This window comes from Mustela lutreola, chromosome 1 (genome assembly GCF_030435805.1).
Source record: "Mustela lutreola isolate mMusLut2 chromosome 1, mMusLut2.pri, whole genome shotgun sequence".
NCBI classification, from domain to species: domain Eukaryota; kingdom Metazoa; phylum Chordata; class Mammalia; order Carnivora; family Mustelidae; genus Mustela; species Mustela lutreola.
The window spans coordinates 213,042,933-213,068,384 of record NC_081290.1 but is presented as its reverse complement, the minus strand read 5'-3'; the positions used below and the strand labels follow the sequence as shown (position 1 = coordinate 213,068,384).

Below are 25,452 nucleotides of genomic sequence, written 5' to 3'. Positions count from 1 at the left end.
TCCATGTCCTACCTTTCTACCTTTATTCCCTGGATCTGGGTGGGGTTGGGTCATACACTTTAAGGTTCAATCCCATGGAAAAGAATGTCTACCTCCTTTTCTGTAGCTTCAGAAAAAGTCTCCTTGTTCTTTGCTGGCCCTTTGGAGTTACATGTTCTGACCCAGTTGCTGAGACCAGTGTCACATATGCCCCTTTGGAGCTAGGAGTATATGTGGGAGGTCATTCATCTTTGTCCAAACTGCATGAGTGAGAATGGGAAAGCGGTGATTATCTCAGTAGAGGGAGTGAATGTGGGGGAGATAAACAACAGCAAAAGCTTATATATGCTAGGTTCAGTTTTTATTTCTGACTTTAAATGCATTTGCATGATATAAATCTAGGGATTTAAATAGTGGAATAATGGCGAGAAACTGGCAGGATTTGATTGAAGTAGCATTTAGTGAGCATTGACTGTGTCTCCGAAAGGTGAGTGAGGATGAGGACAAAGCACATTTCTTTTTTTTTTTTTTTTTTTAAATGCAACATACAAACTTTATTTAACAAAAGTAACAGGTTAAGTCAAACAGGCACTTATATTAAAGAGAAAAACCAACTAGAAATTTTATCTTAAACACCTTCTAGTAACCTACTTGCCGTTGCATTTAACTGAGCTCTGTTGCTGTGAAGAATACAGCTCATGCACAGGTATGGATCAACAATTTGTACATTTTTCAAGTATTCACTGAATACTACCCTTATATACACATATACATTAAATTTGAAAAAGACTTAATTGACAATCCCCAGGTAGACTTCATTTTTGTTGCTCTTTTGGAAGAGGTCGTCGAAAGAGAAGAATATGTGGTTTTGGCTCATGAATCATGTAGTGAACCCAGCCTAGACTCTGTTGGACGCCAAGTCTCCTCCACTCCTCTTCCGACATCAGATGGGTTTTCGGGACTTTTTTGGAAAGTTCTCTGGGTAACGTGACATGCCGGTACTCGTAGTGCTCGTCGAAGTACTTGTCCGAGTAGTAGATCTGCTTGTGGGCCATGCTGCGGGCGGGCGGGAGCGTCGGGCTAGAAGAGTGGGCGTGGCGGGCCACAAGACCGCCTCTCCCCAGGGCAACGACTGGACTGTGACCAACCAACAAAGCACATTTCTTAACTTCAGTGACTGTGTGTGTGGTCAGTGATTGTTGCAGAGTTTCCATTTGTGGCTGGGCGGGTCATCCTAGAGCACTTGTCCGTGACCTCTGTCTTTGTAGTGGGATGGAGAGTTATGGTTCCTCTTATTGGTCAGTACTCTGAGGCTGACCAATTTCTCTTCTCTGCAAAGAGAAATTTATTTCAGATGGCACCACATCTTCTTGATCCATTCATCTGTTGAAGGACATCTCAGCTCCTTCCACGTTTGGCTATTGTGGACATTGCTGCTATGAACACTAGGGGGCAGGTGCCCCCTCACTACATCTGTATCTTTGGGTTAAATACCTAGTAGTGCAATTGCTGGGCTGTAGGGTAGCTCTATTTTTAGTGTTTTGAGGAAACTCTATATTGTTTTCCAGAACGGCTGCACCATAAAGGATGAACACCTACCATTTGCATGGACGTGGATGGAACTGGAGGGGATCATACTAAGTGAAATAAGTCAAGCAGAGAAAGACAATTATCATATGGCTTCACTCATATGTGGAATGTAAGAAATAGTGCAGAGGACCATAAGGGAAATGAGGGAAAACTGAATGGGAAGAAATCAGAGAGGGAGACAAACTCTGAGAGACTCTGGACTCCGGGAAACAAACTGAGGGTTACAGAAGGTAGGGCGGTGGGGGATGGGGTAACCGGGTGACGGGTATTGACGAGGGTATGTGTGGTGATGAGTGCTGGGGGTTATACACAAGTAATGAATCATTGAACAGTACATCAAACACTAATGATGGTTGGCTAACTGAACATAATAAAAAATAATAAAAAGTTGGAAAATTTAAAAAAATATATTTCAGAGAGCGTATCGTCATAAGTCCTCCTATCCTTAAAATTTTGCTCCATTCCAATACCCTCTGTACCTCAGTGCAGGTACTCATGTGCCTTTCTTTGACTGATGGCCTTCAGGCTGGTGTTAGGGTAGAGAAAGTGGAATGGTTTCATTTTGGGAAATCTCTTAAGACTTGAGAACTGAAAAGCCTTTATCACTCTCCTCAGAAAAAAATGATTTCTGGGCTTTGTTCCATGTTCTATTACTGACTCATTGGATAGCCTTTGATCAGCAATTCCAGAGCTCACTGCCTCAGTTTCCCCATTTAAGAACAGATCTGACCAGACCTGTTTCATTCTCTGATAGGTAAAGATATATAACTGGAATTTTGCTTTTTTCCTTTCCTAAATTTATGCCTTCCATAAGCTGTTCTCATTGCCAACTGATGTCAGTTAAAAGGAAGGTGGTAATAATAATAAATAATAATAATAAACAACTAACAACACCAGCAATAATAGCTTAGCTTGATGGAGTGCTTTTTACACGTCAAGTCTCTGCTAAGTGATATTTTTTAGTACTCACAAAACTTTGTGGTGAGTGGTCTCACCACATCATCTCCATTTAACACAGAAGGAAACTGAGGTACAGAGAGGCTTATCTGGAGCTATTGTTCTGAACAATATACCACTAGCTTCCTGAAGAGCATGAAGGAAAAGGCTTAGGGACCAACACCCAGCTTCTGTCCTAGGGCTGCCCAAGTTCAGTGGCCGACTGGGGAACTGAGAAAGAAGCATGACACTCCCAGATACCGACCCTCAGTCCACAGGGGAGGGAGTTGAGGTGAAGAGATGGAGTGACTTGCTCAAGTCACCTAACATTACCTTTTTGCCAACAATGACTTCCAAATACCTTTGAGCCCCTATCAGAACTAACACATCGATTGTGAATTAACAAAATGTTTTGCTCTGATAACACTGGTTTCCAGTGATAAAAAGAAAAGTTGCAAGCCACCTGCATGGCTCAGCGGGATGAGCATCTGACTCTTGATTTCGGCTCAGGTCATGATCTCAGGGTGGTGAGATCCAACCCCACATGGGGCTCCACACTCAGCACGGAATCTGCTTCTTCCTCTCCCACCAGTTGCGCGTGCATGCTCTCTCTCTCTAAAATAAATAAATAAGTAAATAAGTAAATAAATAACTACGATGTAAAAAGGAAAGAAAGTTTGTAAGCGCTTCCTTCCAGTATGGGTACTTTCCATTTCAAGGAATGAATCATGCTCTTCACATCTGTATACTCCATTCAACTCAAGCAAACTTCTGGTATGCCTGCGGGCTCGTCATTGTCATCCCAGTGTTTGCTGTTGATCTCATTTGACACAGGAAATTTATCACTAACTCCCATTTCCTCTGTAAGTCTCATATTGTTTTTCTGAACTTTGGCCACGACTTTCGAAGCTTTGGAAATATAAGATTTACTTACTTATTTTTGTCATGAGGAACACAATTTGAGCCTTGCCTCTGTAGGTTTTTTCTCTTCTCCAATGACTAGATTTGCCTCTTTCTTTTCTTTTCCTTCCTTCCTTCCTTCCTTCCTTCCTTTCTTTCTTTCTTTCTTTCTTTCTTTCTTTCTTTCTTTCTTTCTTTCTTCTGATTAACCTATTTCTTGAAAAACAAGCCCACTGGTCTTTGTTTGAATATGAAATAAGAGCACGTAATGGCTTTATGCTTGATACGTTTCCTAACAGATAGGGCACTGGGCATGGGAGACGAGTGGATTGCCCCACCAGATCAACTTGCTAGATTGAAATAGTATTTTACATGGGTAACTTCCGTTTTTAGCTACTGTGGAAAATCATCACTTTTAGTGATGCACTTTTCTTAGTAGAGACTCACAGTCTCTATGTAGATTCACTTCGTTTTTGCTCTTTTAAAAAATATATTATTCTTTTTTTAAAAAGAGATTTTATTTATTTATTTGACACCCAGAAAGTGAGAGAAAGAGTACGAGCAGTGGGAGCAGCAGGCAGAGAGAGAAGCAGACTTCCCTCTGAGCGGCGAACCCTGGCCCAGGCTCAATCCTGTGACTCTAGGAACATGACCTGAGCTGAAGGCAGTCGCCTAACCAGCTGAGCCACCCAGGCGCCCTGCTCTTTATATTTATGATTTTATTCTATAATGTGATGATGTTGTCATTATTTTAATCATGACTTTTATACTTCAGTGAATCATATTTGAGGGCTTGATCCAATTTTAAAAATTGGTAACAGAACATAATGCCATAGTTAATGTAAATGTGCTAATTTAGCAAACATGAACAATAATATGCAGATGGTGTAGAATACTTCAGCTGAGACAAAATACTTCTTGTGGCTGTGCTTGTCATAGCAATATGTGTCCTCAACTTATCGAAGCTGTTCAAGTCATCATCACACCACTCTACACTTCTTTTTAAAAACGATTTTATTTATTTACTTAAGAGAGAGGAGAGAAAGAGAGAGCACAATCAGGGGAGCAGCAGACAGAGGCAGAGGGAGAAGCAGACTCCCTGCTGAGCAGGGAGCCCAATGCAGGACTTGATCCCAGGACCCTGGGATCCACTTCATGCCTGACACTTTCTACCTCAGGAGTATGATAAGTTTCCCATCTTTATTACTCCATTCACCTGCTGTCCCTACCCTCCATTTTTATTGTTGTCATGACTTTCAGTTGTACATATATGATAAACCTGTACAATGTGATTACTGTCATTTCAAATTATCAGTTGTCTTTCTGAGGAAATTTCAAGACAAACCACGGTATTTTATATTTATATATTTTATATTTATATACCCATGGCTTCTGATGTTCTTCTTTTCTTTCCTTAGAATTAAGTTTCTATTTGGTAGTTTTTCCCCCAACCTGAGGAGTAACCTGTAGCATTCTTTCTAGTGTGCGTCAACTGGAACATGGGAAAATCTCTCAGCTACCTTTTATCTAAAATGTCTTTGTGTTATCCTCATTTTTAAAAAAGATTTATTTATTTGAGAGAGAGAGAGTGTACATGAGCAGGGAGAGGGACAGAGGGAGAAACAGACTTCCCACTGAGCAGGGAACCCAATGTGGGGCTCCATCCCAGGACCCTGGGATCATGACCTGAGCCAGAGGCAGATGCTTAGCCAACGGAGCCGTCCAGGTAGCCCTTATCCTCAGTTTTGAAGGCAATTTTTCCTGAGTGTATATCAGAAGTTGGGAAGGTTTTGGACTGAAGTTTACGTAGAACTTTTCTTCTAAGGCTATATTAGCTCAGTAATACTATCCTGCCATTAAAAATGACAGAAAGTCCCAAGAGCAAGAACCCATAAGTTGGAGAGAGCACTAAGGCTGTCTAGTCAAGACGGCTTTGACTTAGGGAGAGGCTAAGTATTCTTTTCGATAGAATGCTCACAGCTCCGCCTGTACAAATGTCTGCTTTGAAGCCAAGGGGACTTTATTGTAATAAGCTTTGGGGAAAGGAAGGCTTTGATAAAGGTGTGTCCCTTCTACACATGACATGAAAGGTGACATGCCAGATGTGGTCTCGCACCACATAAAACAAGTCTGTAGGAAGAAGGATCAATACATGAAAACTCTGTTTTCTTGTCTCTGTGCCTCTTTCCTGAGAGCTGAGAGCCCTGGTGGCAGGTGTTGCTGGGAATGGGGGACAGCAGGCGTGCGTCTGCTCCGTCTGTTCCACGGAGCTGGCGGTCTGGCCCGGGGCACAAGGCACGGGCATCCTAGTCAGGCCTTGAAAGAGCGGCAGCTACAACAGGACTTAAAGGCCCAAGGATTAGGGTAAGGGAGGGGAAATGGGCAGGGCTGGTGTTGCTGTGGGAAATATTTCTGGAAGAGCTGGATTTTTGAGACCCACCTTGAAGGGTGGATGGAAGCCGTAGGTGGCAGAAGCGGCAAGATGTGGGGGAGGAGGGCTGAGAGAGGAACTAAAGCACGACAACGTGAATATGGGCTTGGCACAACAGGCGTCTGGCCAGAGCAGAGGCGGCACTGCAGGGAGTCGATAAGAGACTGCAGTCCTACAGGCTGTGAGGCAGCGCGGGCTGGGTGGGGCCAGGATGTGGCTGGGGAGTTGGGACGATGAGCTAGAGGTTATAATCTGATCTGATCCGGGAGGCACTCTGTGGAAAACTGCCAAGTGAAAAAACAGAGTTTGAGAAGGGGCTTTCCTGGCACAGACAGACGATGGAGCAGAACTCAGAGCCACTGGGGGCAGGGGTGGGAGTCGGAGCCCAAGGAGGAAACTGGAACCATTTCAGAACAGTGCTGTCCAGTAGGAAAAGAAGGCAGGCCACGTGCAGAATTGTGAATTTCCTATTGTCGCACTGAAAGGGTAGAAAAGAAAAGGTGAAGTTAGTACAAATAATAAACTTATCCTGAGAGACTGAAAATAGGACATTTCAACATATAAACAACATACAAATTATCAATAAACCACGTAACAGCTTTCTCCTCCTGAGGTATTGCACTCCAGTGTGCATTTACACTTAGAGCGCATCTCAATTTAGTTGGTAAATTTTCATGGGAAATTGTTGATCTGTACTTAGATGTTTTTAAAAGTTCCAGCTGAAAAGTTGATTTGCATACTCAAATTGTTCCAAACATACTTAAATGTTTTCCAGTGACTGAATTGATTATCATTTATTAAATTAAAAGTTGAAAGGAGGAGTGCCTGGGTGGCTCAGTAGGTTAAGTGTTGGCCTCTGACTCAGATCATGATCTCAAGGTCCTGGGATCGAGCCCTGCTTCAGGCTCCTTGCTTAGTGGGGAGTCTGCTTCTCTCTTCCCTCCCTGTCCTCATGCTATCTCTGTCTGTCTATCTCTCTCTCAAATAATAGAAAAATAAAATCTTAAACAAACAAACAAGAGCTTGAGTGGGAGTTCCCTTGGAATTGTGTTTACCTTGTTGCACTAAAGAGCAGAGGGGGCAAGTCAATTTCTTTGTTCCGGGAGAGGATAAAGATGATTGTCTTTTGTCTGCAAATGTTCCATCATCAGTTCCTTGAAGACAGGGACACAAAATTCTGCTCACTTTTCTTTTTATCCTCCCCCAGCTCGGGACCTGATGAATGGTAAGCACCTGTTAAATATTGACTGGCCTAAGGAAACCATCCAACTTAAGTCTTGAATTCCTTTCATCCTTCTCAGGACACATGCTTTGTTGATATTTGTCTGAATTTATAGTTCCTCTGGGCACCTTCTGGTCATTATCAGCCTCGCAGAGAAGGGACAGAGAAGCAGGTTCCTGCCTGCCTCTTAGGGACTTAGAGTTAGAGAACATTGAGAAGAGGTGCGGGCTTGGCAGAACTTGATCTGAGAATTCTCTCTTTTTTTTCTTTGTTTCTATCCTTCTTTCCTTCCTATGCCTGTTTTTTTTTTTTTTTTCCTTCCTTTCTATAAGGATTAATTTCTGAAGTGAAAGCAAAAAGTGGGCCAACAGTATTAGAAAAGTCTGGAGACGTCTGATCTCGCACTAGAATTTCTGCAGAGGGCCTGGGTCACTGTTCTGTGAGAGGACAGCTCTCAGGGGAGACAAGAGTGAGTGCTGGCCTGGATGCCACCTGCAAGGCCATTCCCATCACTCTTGGGCCCAAGTCAATCACTGGGCTCCCTGGAGCCTCACTAATCGGTTTCTGCGCAGCCTTCATGTGGGAGAGCCATTTTTTTTTTTTTTTTACAACTTTAAACAAGATTTATTTATTTATTTATCTATTTATTTATGTTCAGTTAGCCAACATATAGTACATCATTAGTTTTTGATGTAGTGTTCAATGATTCACTAGTTGTGTATAACACCCAGCGCTCATCACCACACATGCCCTCCTTAACACCCATCACCCGGTTACACCATCCCCTCACACCCCTCCCCTCTGAAACCCTCAGTTTGTTTGCCATAGTTAAGAGTGTGTCATGGTTTGTCTCCCTCTGATTCCTTCCCATTCAGTTTTCCCTCCCTTGCCCTCTGGTCCTCCATGCTGTCCTATGTTCCACACATGAATGAAACCACACGATAACTGTCTTTCTCTGCTTGACTTATTGCACTGAGCACAATCCCCTCCAGTTCCTCCATGTTGGTGTGAATGGTGGGTATTCCTCCTTTCTGATGGCTAAGTAATATTCCGTTGTGTATATGGACCACATCTTCTTTATCCATTTGTCTGTTGAAGGACATCTTGGCTCCTTACAGAGTTTGGCTGTTGTGGACACTGTTGCTGTGAACACTGGTGTGCAGGTGCCCCTTCTTTTCACTACATCTGTATCTTTGGGTAATACCTAGTAGTGCAATTCCTAGGTCATAGGGTAGCTCTATTTTGAACTCTTGAGGAACCTCCATACTGTTTTCCAAAGTGGCTGTACCAGCTTGCATTCCCACCAACAGTGTAAGAGCGTTCCCCTCTCTCTGCATCCTCGCCAACATTTGTTGTTTCCTGTCTTATTAATTTTTGCCATTTCGGCTTGTGTAAGGTCTTTTTAATTTTTTAAAAATATTTTATTTATTGGAGGGGCACACAAGCAGGGGAAGGGGCACAGGGAGAGAGAGAAGCGGGCTCCCTGCTCAGCTGAGCAGAGACAGATGCTTAACCAACTGAGCCACCCCGGCATCCCCCCTAAAGATCTTTTTTAAAGTATGGTTTTGGATTTATGAAATAATTGAACAGATAGTACATAGAGTTCCATATATCCATGTCCCCCACCACCATAACCCTCACCTGACATAGTTTCTCTATTCACAACTTGCATTAGTGTAGCGAATTTGCTAAAATTCATAAACCAATATTAAGACATTATTATTCACTGAAGTCCATAGTTCATAGACCCCAAAGGCTTCTCTTGCTCTTGGACATACTGCAGGCCTTGACAAATACATAATGACACATAACCACCATCATAGTATCATATAGAATTGTTTCACTGCCCTCAACATTCCCTGTGTTTCACTTATTTGAGAAATCAAAAAGACAATAATGTTTCATGACATATGAAAATTAGGTGAAACTCGGATAGCAAGGTTTGTAAATTAAGTTTTTTTTTTTTTTTTTTTTTGCAAACTTTACATTTGCTTACATGTTATCTGGGACAGCTTTTGCTATATAGCAGAGTTGAATAGTTGCCTTGGGAACACCCAGCCTGAGAAGCTGAAAATATTTACTTTCTGGCTCTTTACAAGAAAAGCGGACCACTAATCTAGATGATAGTTCTGGAAAGTTTGAATTGTCACCTCTCAGCATATCGAGGGGACGTGAACCGAGGAGGTTTCTTCTCTACCCTGACTGATTTCAGATACAAAATGTCCCCTCTGGAATGTTAGCGATTATTTCCATAGTCAGCTTCCTCCCTGGAGTCCCTTCGGCCATTTTGTTATGAGTCTTTATCACTTACGTCTTGATTTTTCTTTTTTTCTTTAGATTTTATTATTTATCTGAGCGAGAGAGGGAGAGTATGAGAGGGGAGAGGGTCAGAGGGAGAAGCAGACTCCCCGATGAGCAGGGAGCCCGATATGGGACTTGATCCTGGGACTCCAGGATCATAACCTGAGCTGAAGGCAATTGCTTAATCAACTGAGCCACCCAGGCATCCTTGATTTTTCTTTTTTAACGTGAATCTCTGACAAGAAGTATGCAGCTGATATGTTCATAAGGCATAAAATTGTGGCTCAAAGAACTTAGTCATTTGTTCATATACTGTTCTCCCCGTCTCCAACAAACATTCACTTAGTATTTGCTTTCTGTTGTGTGAGTCCTGGTTAGCAAAGAGAGAAAAAAAGCAGTCCCAGTCCTTGGGAAGGTCAGAAAGAAGTGCAGATAACAGATAAAATGCCAACTACAACACAGTGTGGTAAGTACTATAAAATAAGTTTCAGACACCAATAATAGAATCACAGGCCCAAGAATCCAAGAACCGCCAATTATTTATTTAACAAATGTTTACTTGGTGCCTATTAAATACTACATACTACATACTAGGTGTTGAGACTACTATGGTGGGCAAGACAGATCTTTAAGAGCTCTTAGTCTACCTTATATTTATCATAAATATAGGAGAGATTTTTGAGGCCACATGATGTAATCCTCTTATCTGATGAAAGAATCCTTGCTCCAGCTGTCTTGGCAACTGTCACTGACATTGATGTGGTCTACTCCAGTGAGAGGAAACTTATGGATTAATTTGCCTGAGGTTGGACAATGATACCTCTTGGTTACTATGTTTTATTTAATTGAAACTGGGACTCTCAGTAGAAATTATACATTTCAGAGCTGAAAAGTGTTTGCGGAGAAAATCTATTCTGTTATATATTATTTTATTTTATTTTTTCATCATGATAACTGTACTCTTCAATCCCCATGGCCTATTTATTTCACTCATCCCTCATCCACCTTCCCTCTGGTAACTGTCAGTTAGTTCTCTATAGTTAAGAGTCTTTTTTGTGGTTTGTCTCTCTCTCTCTCTCACTTTTGATCCTTTTTTCACTCGTTTTGTTTCTTCAGTTCCAGATATGAGTGAAATCATATGGTATTTGTCTTATTTTGCTTAGCATTACACTCTCTAGTTCCATCTATGTGGTTACAAATGGAAAGATTTCGTTCTTTTTATGCCTGAATGATACTTCATTGAATAATATTCATTCAATATACTTCACATATATAAAATGTGTGTGTGTGTGTGTGTGTGTGTGTGTGTGTGTGTGTGTATGCACTCCATCTTCACCCACTCATCTATCAACGGACACTTGCTCTGTTTCCATATCTTGGCTATTGTAAATAATACTTCTATAAACATTGGGGTGCATGTATTCCTTTGAATTACTGTTTTTTGTATTCCTTGGGTAAATATCTAGTAGTGTGATTACTAGGTCATAGAGTAGTTCCATTTTTAACTTTTTTTTTAAAGATTTTATTTATTTATTTGACACAGAGAGAGCAGGAACGCAAGCAGGGAGTAGTGAGAGAGGAAGAAGCAGGCTTCCCACTAAGCAGGGAGCCTGATGTGGGGCTCGATCCCAGGATCCTGGGATCATGACCCAAGCTAAAGACAGATGCTTAACAACTGAGCCACCCAGGTGCCCCCATTTTTAACTTTTTGAGGAATCTCCATACTGCTTCCCACACTGGCTACAAGTTTGCATTACCACCAACATTGTAGGAGGGTTCCTTTTTCTCTGCATCCTTGCTAACACTTGTTCTTTCTTATGTTTTTTATTTTAACCATTTTGACAGATGTGAGATGATACCTCATTGTAGTTTTGACTTGAATTTCCCCAATGCTGAATGATGTTGAGCATCTTTTCATGTGTCTTTTGGCCATCTGGGTGTGTTATTTGGAGAAATGTCTGTTCATGTCTTCTGCCCATTTTTAATTGGATTATTTGGGTACAACTCTAAGTCTTTCAACAGAGGGAATTTAATATGGGGAATTGATTATAGAAAAGATGAAAGAGCTTAGAAGCCGAGCATGAGAAGGTGAGACAATCCTGTGATTAGTAACAGCAGAATGCTGCTCCATCCCTAGGTCCGGCTAGACAACAGAACAAGGAAGCCTTGTCAAAGCGTGATGCTGAAACTGTGGTTGGAGTTAGAAATGTGGTGGGAACAGCCAGTCAGAGGTGGAACCACAAGGTGAGAGGTCACAGAAGCTGGGGCTCAGAGGTGATGGCCACTGCTAGAAGTGCCACCCAAGGCAGATTGAGAAGGACAGAATTGTCTTGGTTTCTGCTTTCCTCTGCCAAAGCATTTCTCTGGCCTCACTCCCAGAAGCCAGTACCCAAGAGTGTTTGTGAAATGCAGAGAATGGGTCCAAGAGTGAACGATGGCTTTGTTACCATTCTTAATACATGTGGCTGCTTCCAAATGGTCCCTGTGGAGTGCCCTGGCCTCAGTGCTGCCTCAAAGATAGTTCAGCCTTTGCTGGACTCTTTGCTCAATGTACCTTCTCTGCCCTTGTTCAGTTACCCTCCTGAGCCAAGAAAGACAAGGCTCAGGAATGCCCTCACACTGGAAAGTCTCCAGAGTACCAGCTAGAATCACGAGTGGCCACAGAGGTATAAAGAAAGCTTTAGCCAGGGCTTTACCACTAAGTCCATTAGCTCAACAAGCTATTCAAGCATTGGTTAACCTGCAAGTAGGGTTGGAATGAATAAAGACACCTGTCTGGTTGTAGGAAAGCAATGAGATAATTTGTGTAGAGTCGGACACTCAGTACACAATAACTATTATTATTTGCTCATTTACATACACTTAGTGCCTCTTGTGTGCCAATGTCTCTTCTAGGGTAAATGCCATGAATAGAGAGATGACCAAAAGACATTTTAGTGAAGTTTAATACTTTTTTTTTTCACTTAAAAGGGATTTAGATTGACTCTTCTCATCTTGCCTTGTTCACACGATTTAGTTGACAGAACCTTCTCAACACATAGTCCAAGGTGATGCCTACTTCCTGGAGGGTAGGGATGCATGTATATGGGTATTTTCTGAACCAACCAGTCCAACCACAGCATGCCCCTTCAGGTCCCAGAAATTGGTACCTGGAAGTAGCCACGGGCAGACAGGTGATAGCCGAACATTCCTTTGTATACTTGACAAGCAAGGCTGAGAGCTTGCTCCCTTCCACACTCGTGTGGGTCAGAGAGTAGGTCCTACCAATCAGAATCAACAGCAACCACTGGCAGTTGGTTAGAAATGCAGAATTTCAGGCTCCAGCTTAGCTTTAGTGAATGAGAACCTACAATTTAACAAGATCCCCCAGGTGATCGGAATGCACATTAGAGTTTGGGAGGCACTAGTGTCATTCATAAAGTTAATACTTTGCTCAAGCTGGTATCCCAGGCTTCTCTGTGGGACTTCTGAATGTGAGACATGCTGTGCTGTTTCTGGGCTTGGGGGAATCTTTCCAAGTTCCCATAGAGCGAGCTCACCCTGTTTTACCTCTTAGACAAGCTAAGAAACTGGATAGCTGCTACATGTTCCTGGTATTTCTCACAACACAAAGAGAAAGAAGGAAAAGAAAAAAAAAAGAAAAGAAAGAGAAAGAAGGAAGGAAGGAAGAAGAGAGTGGGGGTAGGTAAGAAAGAAAGAAGAAGAACAAAAAGCAGGGGAAGGAGGAAGAGGAGGAGGAGGAAGAGGATGAGAAGAAGGGAAGGAGGAAGGGAGACAGGAAGGGAGAAGGGCCAAGTTCACTTAGGTACAGTCAGGCTCTAAGCCAGAAATGCCTAGGCTGTCCAGGGCTGGAACTCACTGCTCAGCTCTGAGACCAACCCTTCCTCTAAAACTAATGTGGGCCCAGGACCCTATGCATAAGCAACTTAAAATGACCTCTCTCTTGCCATGAGATTTGGGCAGTGGGCAATGGGCCACCTTTTAACAATCTCTGAAACAGTCAAACTCTGATTTTAATCCCTGGTTGCCTTCCCTGCCTGCATGGAAATTACTATTTATTCTTAAACCTGAGATTAAATGCCAACTCTTCCATGATTCCCTGAATCTAAAACTTACGCCAGGCCTTCAATACCCTTTTAGAACTGACCTTCCTGGGACGCCTGGGTGGCTCAGTTGGTTGAGCAGCTGCCTTCGGCTCAGGTCATGATCCCAGCGTCCTGGGATCGAGTCCCACATCGGGCTCCTTGCTCAGCGGGGAGCCTGCTTCTCCCTCTGCCTCTGCCTGCCACTCTGTCTGCCTGTGCTCGCTCTCTTTCTCTCTGATAAATAAATAAAATCTTTAAAAAACAAAAAAAAAGAACTGACCTTCCAGACCATGAAGCGATGCTAACTCTTCCACTGCCAGCCTCCTCTGTGACCTCTTCTAATCCAGGCCGGCCTCACACCCTGCCCCTCTTCCCAAGGAGTAAGGCGCCATGCTTTGGTGCTGTGGGCAGAGGATAGGAATGGTTCAGGTGTTTTAACAGAGGCCTTCTGGAGTCCTTAATGAAGTCCGTCCAGTTAGCATTTGGAGGAAGGCTTCTGTCCATGTAGGGAAAAGCAGTAAGAAGAGGAGCAGAGAACTTCTTGTGTATGCTCCTGGGAAGCCACATTCTTTGCCTGCATGTCGGGCTTTGTTAACATGCAAAATGAAGGGGCGCCTGGGTGGCTCAGTGGGTTAAAGCCTCTGCCTTCAGCTCAGGTCATGATCTCAGGGTCCTGGGATCGAGCCCCGCATCGGGCTCTCTGCTTGGCAGGGAGCCTGCTTCCTCCTCCCTCTCTGCCTGCCTCTCTGCCTACTTGTGATCTCTCTCTGTCAAATAAATAAATAAAATCTTAAAAAAAAAAAACATGCAAAATGAATTTGGCAAAGATGGGTTCTTTCTTAGGCTGGGTCTTCCCCAGCAGCACAGGGCAACAATATATTTATCCTACAGCTATGTGCGCAAAGGGTGAGGAGATCCCGAAAAACTGTAGCTCTCAACCTAGAGATTGGCTGGGGTTAAAGCAGCTGTGTGTGTGTGTGTGTGTGTGTGTGTGTGTGTTGGGGGTTTCTTGTGCACACAGGGGGTGTGTATTGCAAATCTTACAGGCTAGATGTATAGGCAAATGGGCTATATCTCTTGAGAGAGATTACCCGCTGTTTCTAAATCATTTACCCATTGATAACCACCTTAAATGAGTTTCATTCATTCATTGATTTGTTCACTCATATAGCAAACATATTATGATGTACACACACAGAGGTTAGTAAAATAGCCCCCGCCTTCTAAGTGGTTACAGCCCTGCTTGCTTGGACCTCACCGTTTATGAATGAATCCATTCCTTGCCTGTCCTGCCTCCATCCCAGTCTTACCCTGGGAAGACTCCACAACTCTTCTCTCTCTCTCTCTCTTTTAAATTAGGAGACTTTATTTTATTTTTGGCAGTTTCAGGTTTACAGAAAATTGGGCACAAAGTATAGAGAGTTTGCCTCACTTCTCCCCTTCTTTCTCTTATTAGTAACACCTCAAATTAATGAAGTGCATTTGTTACAGAGATGAGCCAATATGGATACATTGTTTCCTAAAAATCAGTTTGCATTAGGGTTCTTGGTGTACATTCTATGGGTTTGGGCAAGTGTATAATGGCACATATACTGATTACAGTATCATACAGAAAAGTTGCACTGCCCTAAAAATGCCATCTGCAGCCCCTTTTGTTCTTTCCTATTCTCAGGGTCTGCCCCATGCCTCCCAAGAAAAAGGTAAGATTACACTCACTTGGATTGAAATCAAGGTGCAGCGTATCTTCAAGGTGCCTTGCCCCACCCACCCACTGGGATTTTGGCTGTTTGACCAACCAGACACCTCTGAATCTTCAGCAAGCTTGACAGGAAATTCACCCTGCCTACTAAGTAGAAAGATCCAAAAGATGAGAGGAGGCTGGGTCTCCAGGCACAGAAAGTTACAGAGAATCCAGTAGGCTAACAAGGCAATTTAATACCACCCCCCCGCCCCGCCCCACTGAGCAGCCTCAGGATATTTCCCGAAATGCCAGGATTTTAGAAATGGCTTTTCTTTAATCTTGATGACTCACTCCTCCTGAGCCAGCCCCAGTCCTTTAATGGTGCATTTTGCAGATGTAATTTTAGTGGTGCTACAACGTGCCTAATGAAGTGATAATTTATGGATGCACCTGTATACGAGGCAGCAGAGGGGGCCAGTTTAAGCCAGTGCAGAAGGGAAGCCAAGGAATCAACCCAGCTGAGAAGTTGCCCATTTCCCAGGTCGTACTGTTGGCTCCACGTTGGCTGCTGGGAAGTCTGTGGTTGGGAAGGACCCCGCCAATCTATTTTATATTTTATCTTTAAAATCATTATTCCAGGAAGGCTGCAGGGCAGATGGTAGTCATTCCAGTTTGCCAGATAATATCTGAATCTGCTGGCAACAAGTTAAGCTGGGTTGGGAGCTGTGAAGTTCCTCCTTAGGACATTGATCTGTGGAAGACAATAAGAAAGTGAGATTCTTCGTGGTCTGTAGGGCCACCCCAGGTGACAGCCCAGGAGGCCAGGTCTGTCCTCAGTAGTCCTTCAAGGGCTCCTGATGCTGCTTCTCCCCTATCCCAGGATCCTGTCCGGGGACCCCTGCCACCTGCTGTCCTTGCAGCATCTACTCCCTCTGTCATGGAACTCTCCATAACCCACTGTCACTGTCTTCTTACTTGTCCTTGACCCCGCTGGACCCTACACTCCTTATTTTCTCACTGAGGTGTGGATAGACCATAGAACAATGTCAGCGTTGTATACGGCTTAAGTGGTAGAAATGAATGAACTGAATGGCCGTGGTGGCTCTTTTATCTCCACGAAAGGCTTCTCTGTGCTATAAAACAAAACCCTCAGTGCTATTTGAAATAGCTTAGCATGTGCTCATTCCATTTGGTCACCAAGTCCTATCAGTGTTATTCCCTAAAACATCTCTGGAATCTTCTCGGTTTCTACCTAAGTTAAGACTCCGAGAGGGTTGCCGGGGGGAGGGGGTTGGGGAGAAGGGGGTGGGATTATGGACATTGGGGAGGGTATGTGATTTGGTGAGTGCTGTGAAGTGTGTAAACCTGGTGATTCACAGACCTGGGGATAAAAATATATGTTTATAAAAAATATATGTTTATAAAAAATAAAAAATTTAAAAAAAAAAAAAAGAATCTCTAGGTAAGAAAAAAAAAAAAAAAAAAAAAAAAAAAAGACTCCGAGTGTCTCCTGGCAGGGTTGGCAGAGAAAACGCAGAATGCCTAGCTGCATTCAAATGTTAGAAAAACAATACAATTTATGTTATTAAATATAAATATGTCCTAAAAATTGCATGTGACATTCTCATTCTAAAAAATTCATTGTTCACATCGATTTCAAATGTAATTTGGTGATCCTCTACTAAACATTTTTTTCTGTTGAGATGAAATATACATTAAATTTACCCTTTTAGCAATGTCGAGTATACAATTCAATGACATGAAGCACATTCACAATATTGTGCAACCATCCCAACTGTGTTTCCAGAACTTTTTCATCATCCCAAATAGAAACTGTACCCATTGTAGAAGAACTCCCCACTCCCTCCCCCATGCCCCCGGAACATCTACAATATTTTCTGTTTCTATGAATCTATATTTTTAAAAAAGATTTTATTTATTTATTTGACAGAGAGAGATCACAAGTAGGCAGAGAGGCAGGCAGAGAGAGAGAGGAGGGAAAGCAGGCTCCCTGCTGAGCAGAGAGCCCGATGTGGGACTCGATCCCAGGACCTTGGGATCATGACCTGAGCTGCAGGAAGAGGCTCTAACCCACTGAGCCACCCAGGTGCCCATGAATCTGTCTATTCTAGGTGTCTTCTATCAGTGGGGTCATACGGTATTTCTCCTTTTGGGTGTGTCTTTCTTCACTTAGCATCATGCTTTCAAGGTTCACCCATGTTGTAACATGAATCAAAACTCCATTCGACATTAATATACCACATTTTGTTTATCCATTCATCTGTTGATAGACATTTGGGGTGTTTCACATTTTGTCCACTGCTATGGACATTGGGGTATAACTCTCTGTTGAAGTCCCCACTTTTATTTTTGTTGAAATTCACTAGAAGTGAAATTGGCAGATCATAGGGCAATTCTATGTTTAACCTTTTGGTGGACCGTAAAACTCTTTCCACAACAGCCATCTCATTTTTGTCTTCCCACCAGCAGTACACAAGGATTTCAATTTCTCCTCATCTTTGCCAACACTTCTTATTTTCCCTGCTTAAAACAATTATGTTTAGAATAGCCATGAGTGTGAAGAAGTATCTCATCGTGCTTTTTCCCATTTTATTTTGTTATTATTGTTTGAGACCTACTCTTTTAACATCTGGCAAGTGCAAAAGACAGTATTGTTAGCAATGGGGGCCATGTGGTACAGGGGACCTCTAGAGTATTTATCTTGCATAACTGAAACTTGCTAGCCATTAACTAACATCTCCCCATTGCCCCTTCCCAGCCCCTGTCAACCACCATTCGACTAGGGAAAATATTTTCTTCCATTCCACCATTTCCCTCCATACTTCATGTCATTTTGATTTGCATTTCCCAAATAGCTAGAGATGACGGAGCAGTTTTTTACTTGCTTATTGGCCATTTATATGTCTTGTGGAAAACTATCTACATAAGTCCTTTGTCCATTTTTGAATTGGGTTTTTGTTTTGTTTTGTTTTGTTTTGTTATTATTGTTGAGTAGTAGGAGCTCTTTGTATAATCTGGAAATTCATCCCTGGTACTGTATATCAGATATATGATGGGTCAATACCTTCTCCCACATTATGAATTGCCTTTTCAAGCATCTTGTATTCTTATTTGCTAAATCTGGCAAATCTATGTGTGCAAGAGTCCATCTGCACCAGTGTTTTTCAGCTGGAGGAGTTTGCTCCATGGGGATATGTGGAAGTATCTGGAGACATTTTTGGAAGTGATGATCAGAAAAGAGTGCTGCTAGCTTTTAGGGATATGGGCCAGCGATGCTGCTAAATGTTTTATGATGCACAAACAGTCCCAGTAACAAAACACTACCCAATCCAAGAAGTCATGGTGCCAAGTTGAGAAACTCTGTATCTGCTGCTTATCAGCTCATCACCATCTGGGATCTTCTGTGGCTCACAGTGCCCATGATGACACAGATCTTGCAGTATTCCCGAGGTTCTCCGAGACTTTGTTCTACTGCTATTGGTAGAGGGGAAGAGACACTGTGACAGTGGGAGGAACCAGATCACAGTGAGGCATGTTTAGAAAAACACCTCGCTCACTTTTTCCATGGAGGTTGATGGCCATGAACTTACTTTGGCAGCTCTCAAGGACCAGAGCAAGTTTTATTTCTGATATGAAGCATCCCAGACAAAAGAAATACAGTAACCCCCACTTAATACATGGGAGATACATTCTAAGACCCCCAGTGGATGCCTGAAATCACAAATAGTACCTCACCGTACATATACTGTTTTTTAAAAATATACATACATACCTACAATACAGTTTAATTTATAAATTAGGTATAGAAAGAGATCAACAACAGCTTATAGTAAAATATAACAATTATAACAATATGCAGTAGTAAAAGTTTTGTGAATGTGGTCTCTCTCTCTCAATATTACACTGTACTCACCTTTCTTCTTGTGATGTTGTGAGATGAGAACATGATGATGATGTGAGATGAAGCGAGGTGAATGACATAGGTACTGTGAGCCGGTGTTACATTATTATTGACCTTTGGACTATCTATCATCTGATCATCTGCTTCTGGACCATGAATGACTGCGGGTAACTGTAACCATGTATTACAGAGGACAACTGTATTTATTGAGCACCTATTATAGGCACTTTCATAAACAATTATTTAATTTAATTCTCACAATGACCTTGGCAAGTCAGTATCTTTTCCCTTTTACACATGAATAAATTAAGTTTTAGAAAGGTTGTAACTTTATGTACTTCTTAGATTGGGCTGCCTTCCCCCCACTTTGTACTCCCACATGTAGCTTATAGATGGAAGAATAGTAGAAACATAATATTTGTCAGGTAGATGAAAGTTACATGGAAGAACTTGGATTTGCCTTTCTAGTCTAAATTTAGGCTTTCTGAGAGACAGGATCATTTGCTGTAATTTTTTTAAGTAGTACCTTGAGTACTTAATAGTTTATTGCTAAGGACATAATGAGGGTTCTCTAAGTACTCAGTTCTTTGAACTAAAGTGAACTGAGTTCTGTTTTTTTTTTGGAGCAAATTCATGTCTCTGGAACCCGATTGTTTGCCTTGTATGGGCCTTCCATAGATTCCCAGAGTCTCAGAGCTGACAGATAACTTGAAAGTTATCTACTACGACATCCCACCCCGTGTCAGGAGATCCTCTTTAGCAGTGGTTCTCAAAGTGTGGCCCTCAGATTAGCAACACATCAGCCCCTGGGAATTTATTAGAAAAGCAAATTGTCTGGCTCTCACCTAGACCTACTGATTCAGAAGCTCTGGGAGAGAGCTGAGTGATCTGTGGCTTAACAAGCTTCCCAGGTTTCTGATGCAGAGAAAGTTTGAGAACTTCTCTATTGCAATCTTGGCGGTATGATCTCTTTCTTAGACCTGCCCACTAATGAGTTTCACCGTATTATCAGATTGTCACTCAATTTTCATATCATTTTAATTGTTAGAAAGTTTCTTCTTATTTTGAGCCAAAATCTACAGTGATTCCTACACCTTCCCTTCTCCTGCATTCTGAAGCTAAACAGAATGAAGTTTAAGAGATTAAATGTTTCTCTACACAGATAAAGATAGGCATTATGACACAGTTTAAGAGATTAAATGTTTCTCTACACAGATAAAGATAGGTCAGTATTAGGGCGATGGGGGTAGGGTGGACAGGAACAGCCTGGGTTGCAACTCATCCTGGGTGATTTGGAATGTGGCCCAAACCCCTAAGGACTGCCTAGGACCAGATCAAGGCTCCAACATCACAGCCGGCATTAAATTACTGGCTTCACAGGCTTTTCTTTCTTCTCTTCCACTGGATTTCTGTGTCTTTAACAAAGCAGTATAGAGGGAACTCTCAGGGGGATTTCCCCATCACCTGCCACAAACACGAAGCAACCAACACTTGACCTTACATAAAAGGGAGCCTCAACTTCTAGCAGAGAAACTTGTTTTAACACTCTTCGCCTGTCTTTTGCAGATTCTTGTACTCTAAATGGTGGAAAGACCTTTAAGGATCATCTAGTATATCTCATACATATGAAAACAGAGGCCTGGATTACCAAACTGACCCTTGATCCTGGGATATCTGGTTCTGATCAGTTTTACTTTCATACTATCACTTACTATCAAGACTTTCAAGGCATATCTCTAAAGGCAAGGGAAACAAAAGCAAAAATGAACTTTTGGGACTTTATCACAATAAAAAGCTCCTGCACAGGAAAGGAAATAGTCAACAAAACTAAGAGGCAACCCATGGAAAGGGAGAAGATATTTGCAAATAACATAACAGATAAAGGGCTGGTATCCCAGATCTATAAAGAAGTTCTTAAACTCAACACCTAAAAAACCCCAAATAATGAAGTCAAAAAATGGACAGAAGACATGAACAGACACTCCTTCAAAGAACATATAAATGGCTAAGAAACACATGAAAAAATGTTCAACATCACTAGCCATCAGGGAAATTCAAATCAAAACCACAGTGAGATACCACCTCACACCAGTTAGAATTGCAAAAATTAATAAGACAGGAAACGACAATTGTTGGCAAGGATTTGGAGAAAGGGGAGTCCTCCTATACTGTTGGTAGGAATACAAGATGATACAGCCACTTTGGAAAACAGCATAGAGGTTCCTCAACAAGTTAAAAATAGAGCTACCCTATGATCCAGCAATTGCATTACTAGGTATTTACCCCAAAGATACAGATGTAGTGAAAAGAAGGGGCACATGCACCCCAATGCTCATAGCACCAATGTCCACAATAGCCAAACTGTGGAAGGAGCTAAGATGCCCTTCAGCAGAAGAATGGATAAAGAAGATGTGGTCCATATTTACAATGGAGTACTACTCAGTCACCAAAAAAGACGAATACCCACCATTTGCATCAACATGGATGGAACTGGAGGGGATTATGATAAGTGAAGTAAGTCAAACCGAGAAAGACAATTATATGGTTTCACTCATAAGTGGAACATAAGGAATAGCACGGAGGACCATAGGGGAAGGGAGGGAAAACTGAAGGGGGAGAATAAGAAAACTTGAGAGACTCTTTTTTTTTCACCTAAATTTCTTTTTTTTAAAAATTTTTATTGTTATGTTAGTCACCATACAGTACGTCATTAGTTTTTGATAACTGTGGGATACAAACTGAGGGTTTCACAGGGGAGGGGGTGGGGGATGGGGTAGCCTAGTGATGGGTATTAAGGAGGCCACCTGTTGTGAATGGCTCTGGGCATTATATGCAACTAATGAATAACTGAATGCTATATCAAAAACTAATGATGTACTACAGGTTGGCTAACTGAATATAATAAAAAACCATTTTCTAAAACAGTTTTCTCGAGATATTAATTCACATGCCATAGGACTCACTCACTTAAAGTGTACTGTTAGAGCTAGATCCATAGCATGAACAGAGAGCAGGCCCCAGGGAGCCCTGAGCAGCCCTGCTGCCACCTAAGGGCTAGGTACCCACACCCAGGAGGAGCCACAACAGCAGAAGGTGGCCCAGTCTCTGTGACAGCAACGGCTTGCAGTGACAAGACACCAGGCAGCTCACAGCCACCCGCCCTCAGTGCTAAATGCAGACACCAAGCCCGGCACCACCCACAGTAGCGCAGGGAGCAACAACACCCAGGAGGCTCACACCAAGGCACCTGCCAGCAGGGACAAGAATGTCACCATGAGGAAGATTGTGGAAACAGCAAACAGTGCAACAAACAGTTACGGTTTCATCAACAGGAATGATACCAAGGAAGATGTCTCTGCATGCCAGACTGCCGTAAAGAAGGACCCCGGAAGTAACTGTGTGGGGGAGAGGTTGCAGGAACTATGGGGTTTGATGTCCTCGGAGGACCTTGTTGGTGTCCCAGTAGAAGGCAGGAAATATGCAGAGGAGCGCATCCTAGCCATAGCGCAGGGGTCCTTCTGCGGAAGTACCAGGATGAAGAGAGTGGGGGAAAGAAAGAGGGGTGGGAGAGTGCTCCCCAAGGCGAGGCCCCACCGCATCCACCCTGCCCAGGCTACCGATCCCACCTGCATCAACCCCCGCACTCCACCCCTCCCTTGCTGGGGGAAGGGATGGAGGGGGCTGACAAGCAGGGTGCAGGAGAGCAAGATAAACCAGTGAGACCATATACTGATGGGGTTACAGACAGTGATTCTCAAGGGCCCTCCATGCCAGAAAATGCCCAAAGAGGACAAGCAATGAAAACATGGGGAATCAGAGATGAGACCCAATGTCGACAGTGCTGCACCTGCAAACATGAAGGCAGACGCCCAGAAAACCTGAAACCGCAAGATGGCATGGACACCAAAGCAGTCCATCCACCCGCTGAAAATTCGGCCGCTCCAGAGGGCAGGACAGAGTAAATGCCGGCTGGCCTTCTCCACAGGGGTCTTTCATCCTCCTACCAGAAGAAATGACTATGACATTCCAGCAATAAGAAATGAGTGAAAGGGGCACATGGGTGGCTCAGTCCTTAAGTTTCTGCCTTCGGCTCAGGTCGTGATTCTGGGATCGAGCCCCGCATTAGGCTCCCTGCTCCCTGGAAAGCCTGCTTCTCCCTCTCCCACCCTGCCTGCTCGTGTTCCCTCTCTCGCTGTCTCTCTGTCAAATAATAAATAAATAAACATCTTTAAAAAAAAAAAAAAAAAAAAGGAAGGTTGGAGCCAAGACCTCAAGTGTGTGCCTTTTCTGTTGACCAGATGACTAGAACTACCTGCGCTATGCCCTAGTGCTTTTCCTAGTTTTACCTAAGACCTCTCTTTTTGGTAATGACCTGTGTGTTTGAAAGCCTGATTTTTCTCAATACACCTTTAGAGATTTTTAAATTGTTTCATATTTGGTCAAGTTGAAGTTTTAAGAACCTCATTTTTAAATTTGTAATAAAAGCTTATAGCTTGATTTTTTAAAAAAAAGTCAACACATGGCAAGTACATGTTAATACTTGTCTTCAATAACACACAAGGGGCATCCTGGTGGTTCAGTCGGTTGGGCATCTTGGTGGCTCAGTCGGTTAGGCATCTGCCTTCAGCTTAGGTCTTAATCCTAGGGTCCTGGGATCCAGCCCCTTGTGGGGCTCTGTGCTCAGCGGGGAGTCTGCTTCCCCCTTCTCCACTCTGCTCATGCTTTCTCTTGCTATCTCTCTCTCTCAAATAATTAAAGTCTTTAAATATATATACATATGCAAATAAAACTGTTCAATGGTTTTTGACATATTACATTATTTTCTAAAATTTATGGTAATTAGATATAACAAAATTTGCTACTTTAACCATTTTAAGTGTATAATTCAGTGGCATTAATTATATTTACAATGTATGCAACCATAACCATTATTTCCCAAAGATTTTCATTACACCAAATACAAACTTAAATCTATTAAGCAGTAACTTCCCATTCCCCCTCCTTCAAGCTTTGGTAAACTTTAATCTATTTTTGCTTCTATGAATTTGCCTATTCTAGGTATTTCATATAAATGATTTATACAGTATTTGTCCTTTTGCATCTGACTTATTTCACTTAGCATAATAGTTTCAAGTTTTACCCACATTGCAGTATGTATCAGAACTTCATTTTTTAAAATAGTTTGTTGTACTCATACACTACATTTTGTTTATTCATTCTTTTGTTGGTGGACACGTGGGTTGTTTATGCCTCTTAGCTATTGTGAGTAAAGCTGCAATGAACATTGATGTACAAGCATCTGTTTGTCTTTGCTTTCTATTCCTTTGGATATAGACCCAGGAGTGGAAACTAACAAGATTTTATTGAAACACTAGTATTTTAAATTGGGAAATATTTCAAACATTGAGAAAAGTAGAGAAATGATAGACATTACCAACCTCCTATGAAAATAAAATAGCTATTAATGGTCTGCCATGTTTAGTTTAATTTTTTTTTTTTTAATTTGAGCACGAGAGAGCACCGTGAGCAGGGAGAGGGAGAGAGAGAATCTCAAGCAGGATCCCCTCTGAATGTAGAGACCAACATGGGGCTTGATCCCATGACCCTGAGATCATGACCTGAGCTGAAATTAGGAGTTGGATACTTAACTGACTGAACCACCCGGGTGCCCTGGTTTGAATTTTTTTTAAAGAATCAAAACATTAAAAAAATAGTGAAAGCTCATTCATTCCTTTTCCCTAACTTTACTGCTTCCCAAGCCACTATCTCAAAGTTTCTGCATATTTTTCCCATGCTTATTTTTATAATTTTACTATATAAATCTCCATGGGTGATTTACATATATAAATGGAAGAAGCAATCTACATTATAATTTGAGGTATTTAAAATTATGCATAAATTTTGCAATATTGAAATATTCTTTTAGCTCTTTTTTACCACTCAACATTATGTTTGGGACTTTATCCTTGTTGACATATTTGGTTTGTTAATTTTAATTGTCATATAATATTTAACAATATTTAATTAAATTTTAAAATATTCTGGGATTCCCCTATAACTGTTAAGTTTAACCTTCTTGTGTTTATTTTTGTTATTGATATATGTAGATTTCTACTATCTTGTTTTGTTCTTTTTCATTTCTATGTTTAGTTTGAATTTATTTTCTGCTCTTTTTTTTGCCTCCCATTAGATAAATCAAGCTTTCTTTATTTCCTTCCCCTCCTCTATTGCTCCTGCTCTTTCTATTTCTATTCTTTCAGCAGCAGCCACCCTTAAAATTTTAATATGCATACTAAACAAACTACAGTATCTCTTCTTTTGTCTTGAATAATACAAAATCCATGCTAAGTGGCTTTAACTGATTCCTCCCTCCCATTTTGTGTTATTATTTATTAGTATTTTAGT

The 25,452-nt window shown here is 42.0% G+C and overlaps 1 protein-coding gene across 1 annotated transcript; it reads right to left on the bottom strand.

Moving 5' to 3' along the window:
* Nucleotides 1-538: 538 nt before the first annotated feature.
* On the bottom strand, nt 539-1,034 carry LOC131820743 (cyclin-dependent kinases regulatory subunit 2-like). The gene has a single exon (XM_059156436.1). It carries the CDS (start codon nt 1,032-1,034, stop codon nt 795-797), a length of 240 nt encoding a protein of 79 aa, XP_059012419.1. The 3' UTR covers nt 539-794.
* Nucleotides 1,035-25,452: the final 24,418 nt, after the last annotated feature.

Bases quoted from the DNA above. Each gene is read 5' to 3' on its own strand.
- LOC131820743 (XM_059156436.1), bottom strand. From the start codon at position 1,034: ATGGCCCACAAGCAGATCTACTACTCGGACAAGTACTTCGACGAGCAC.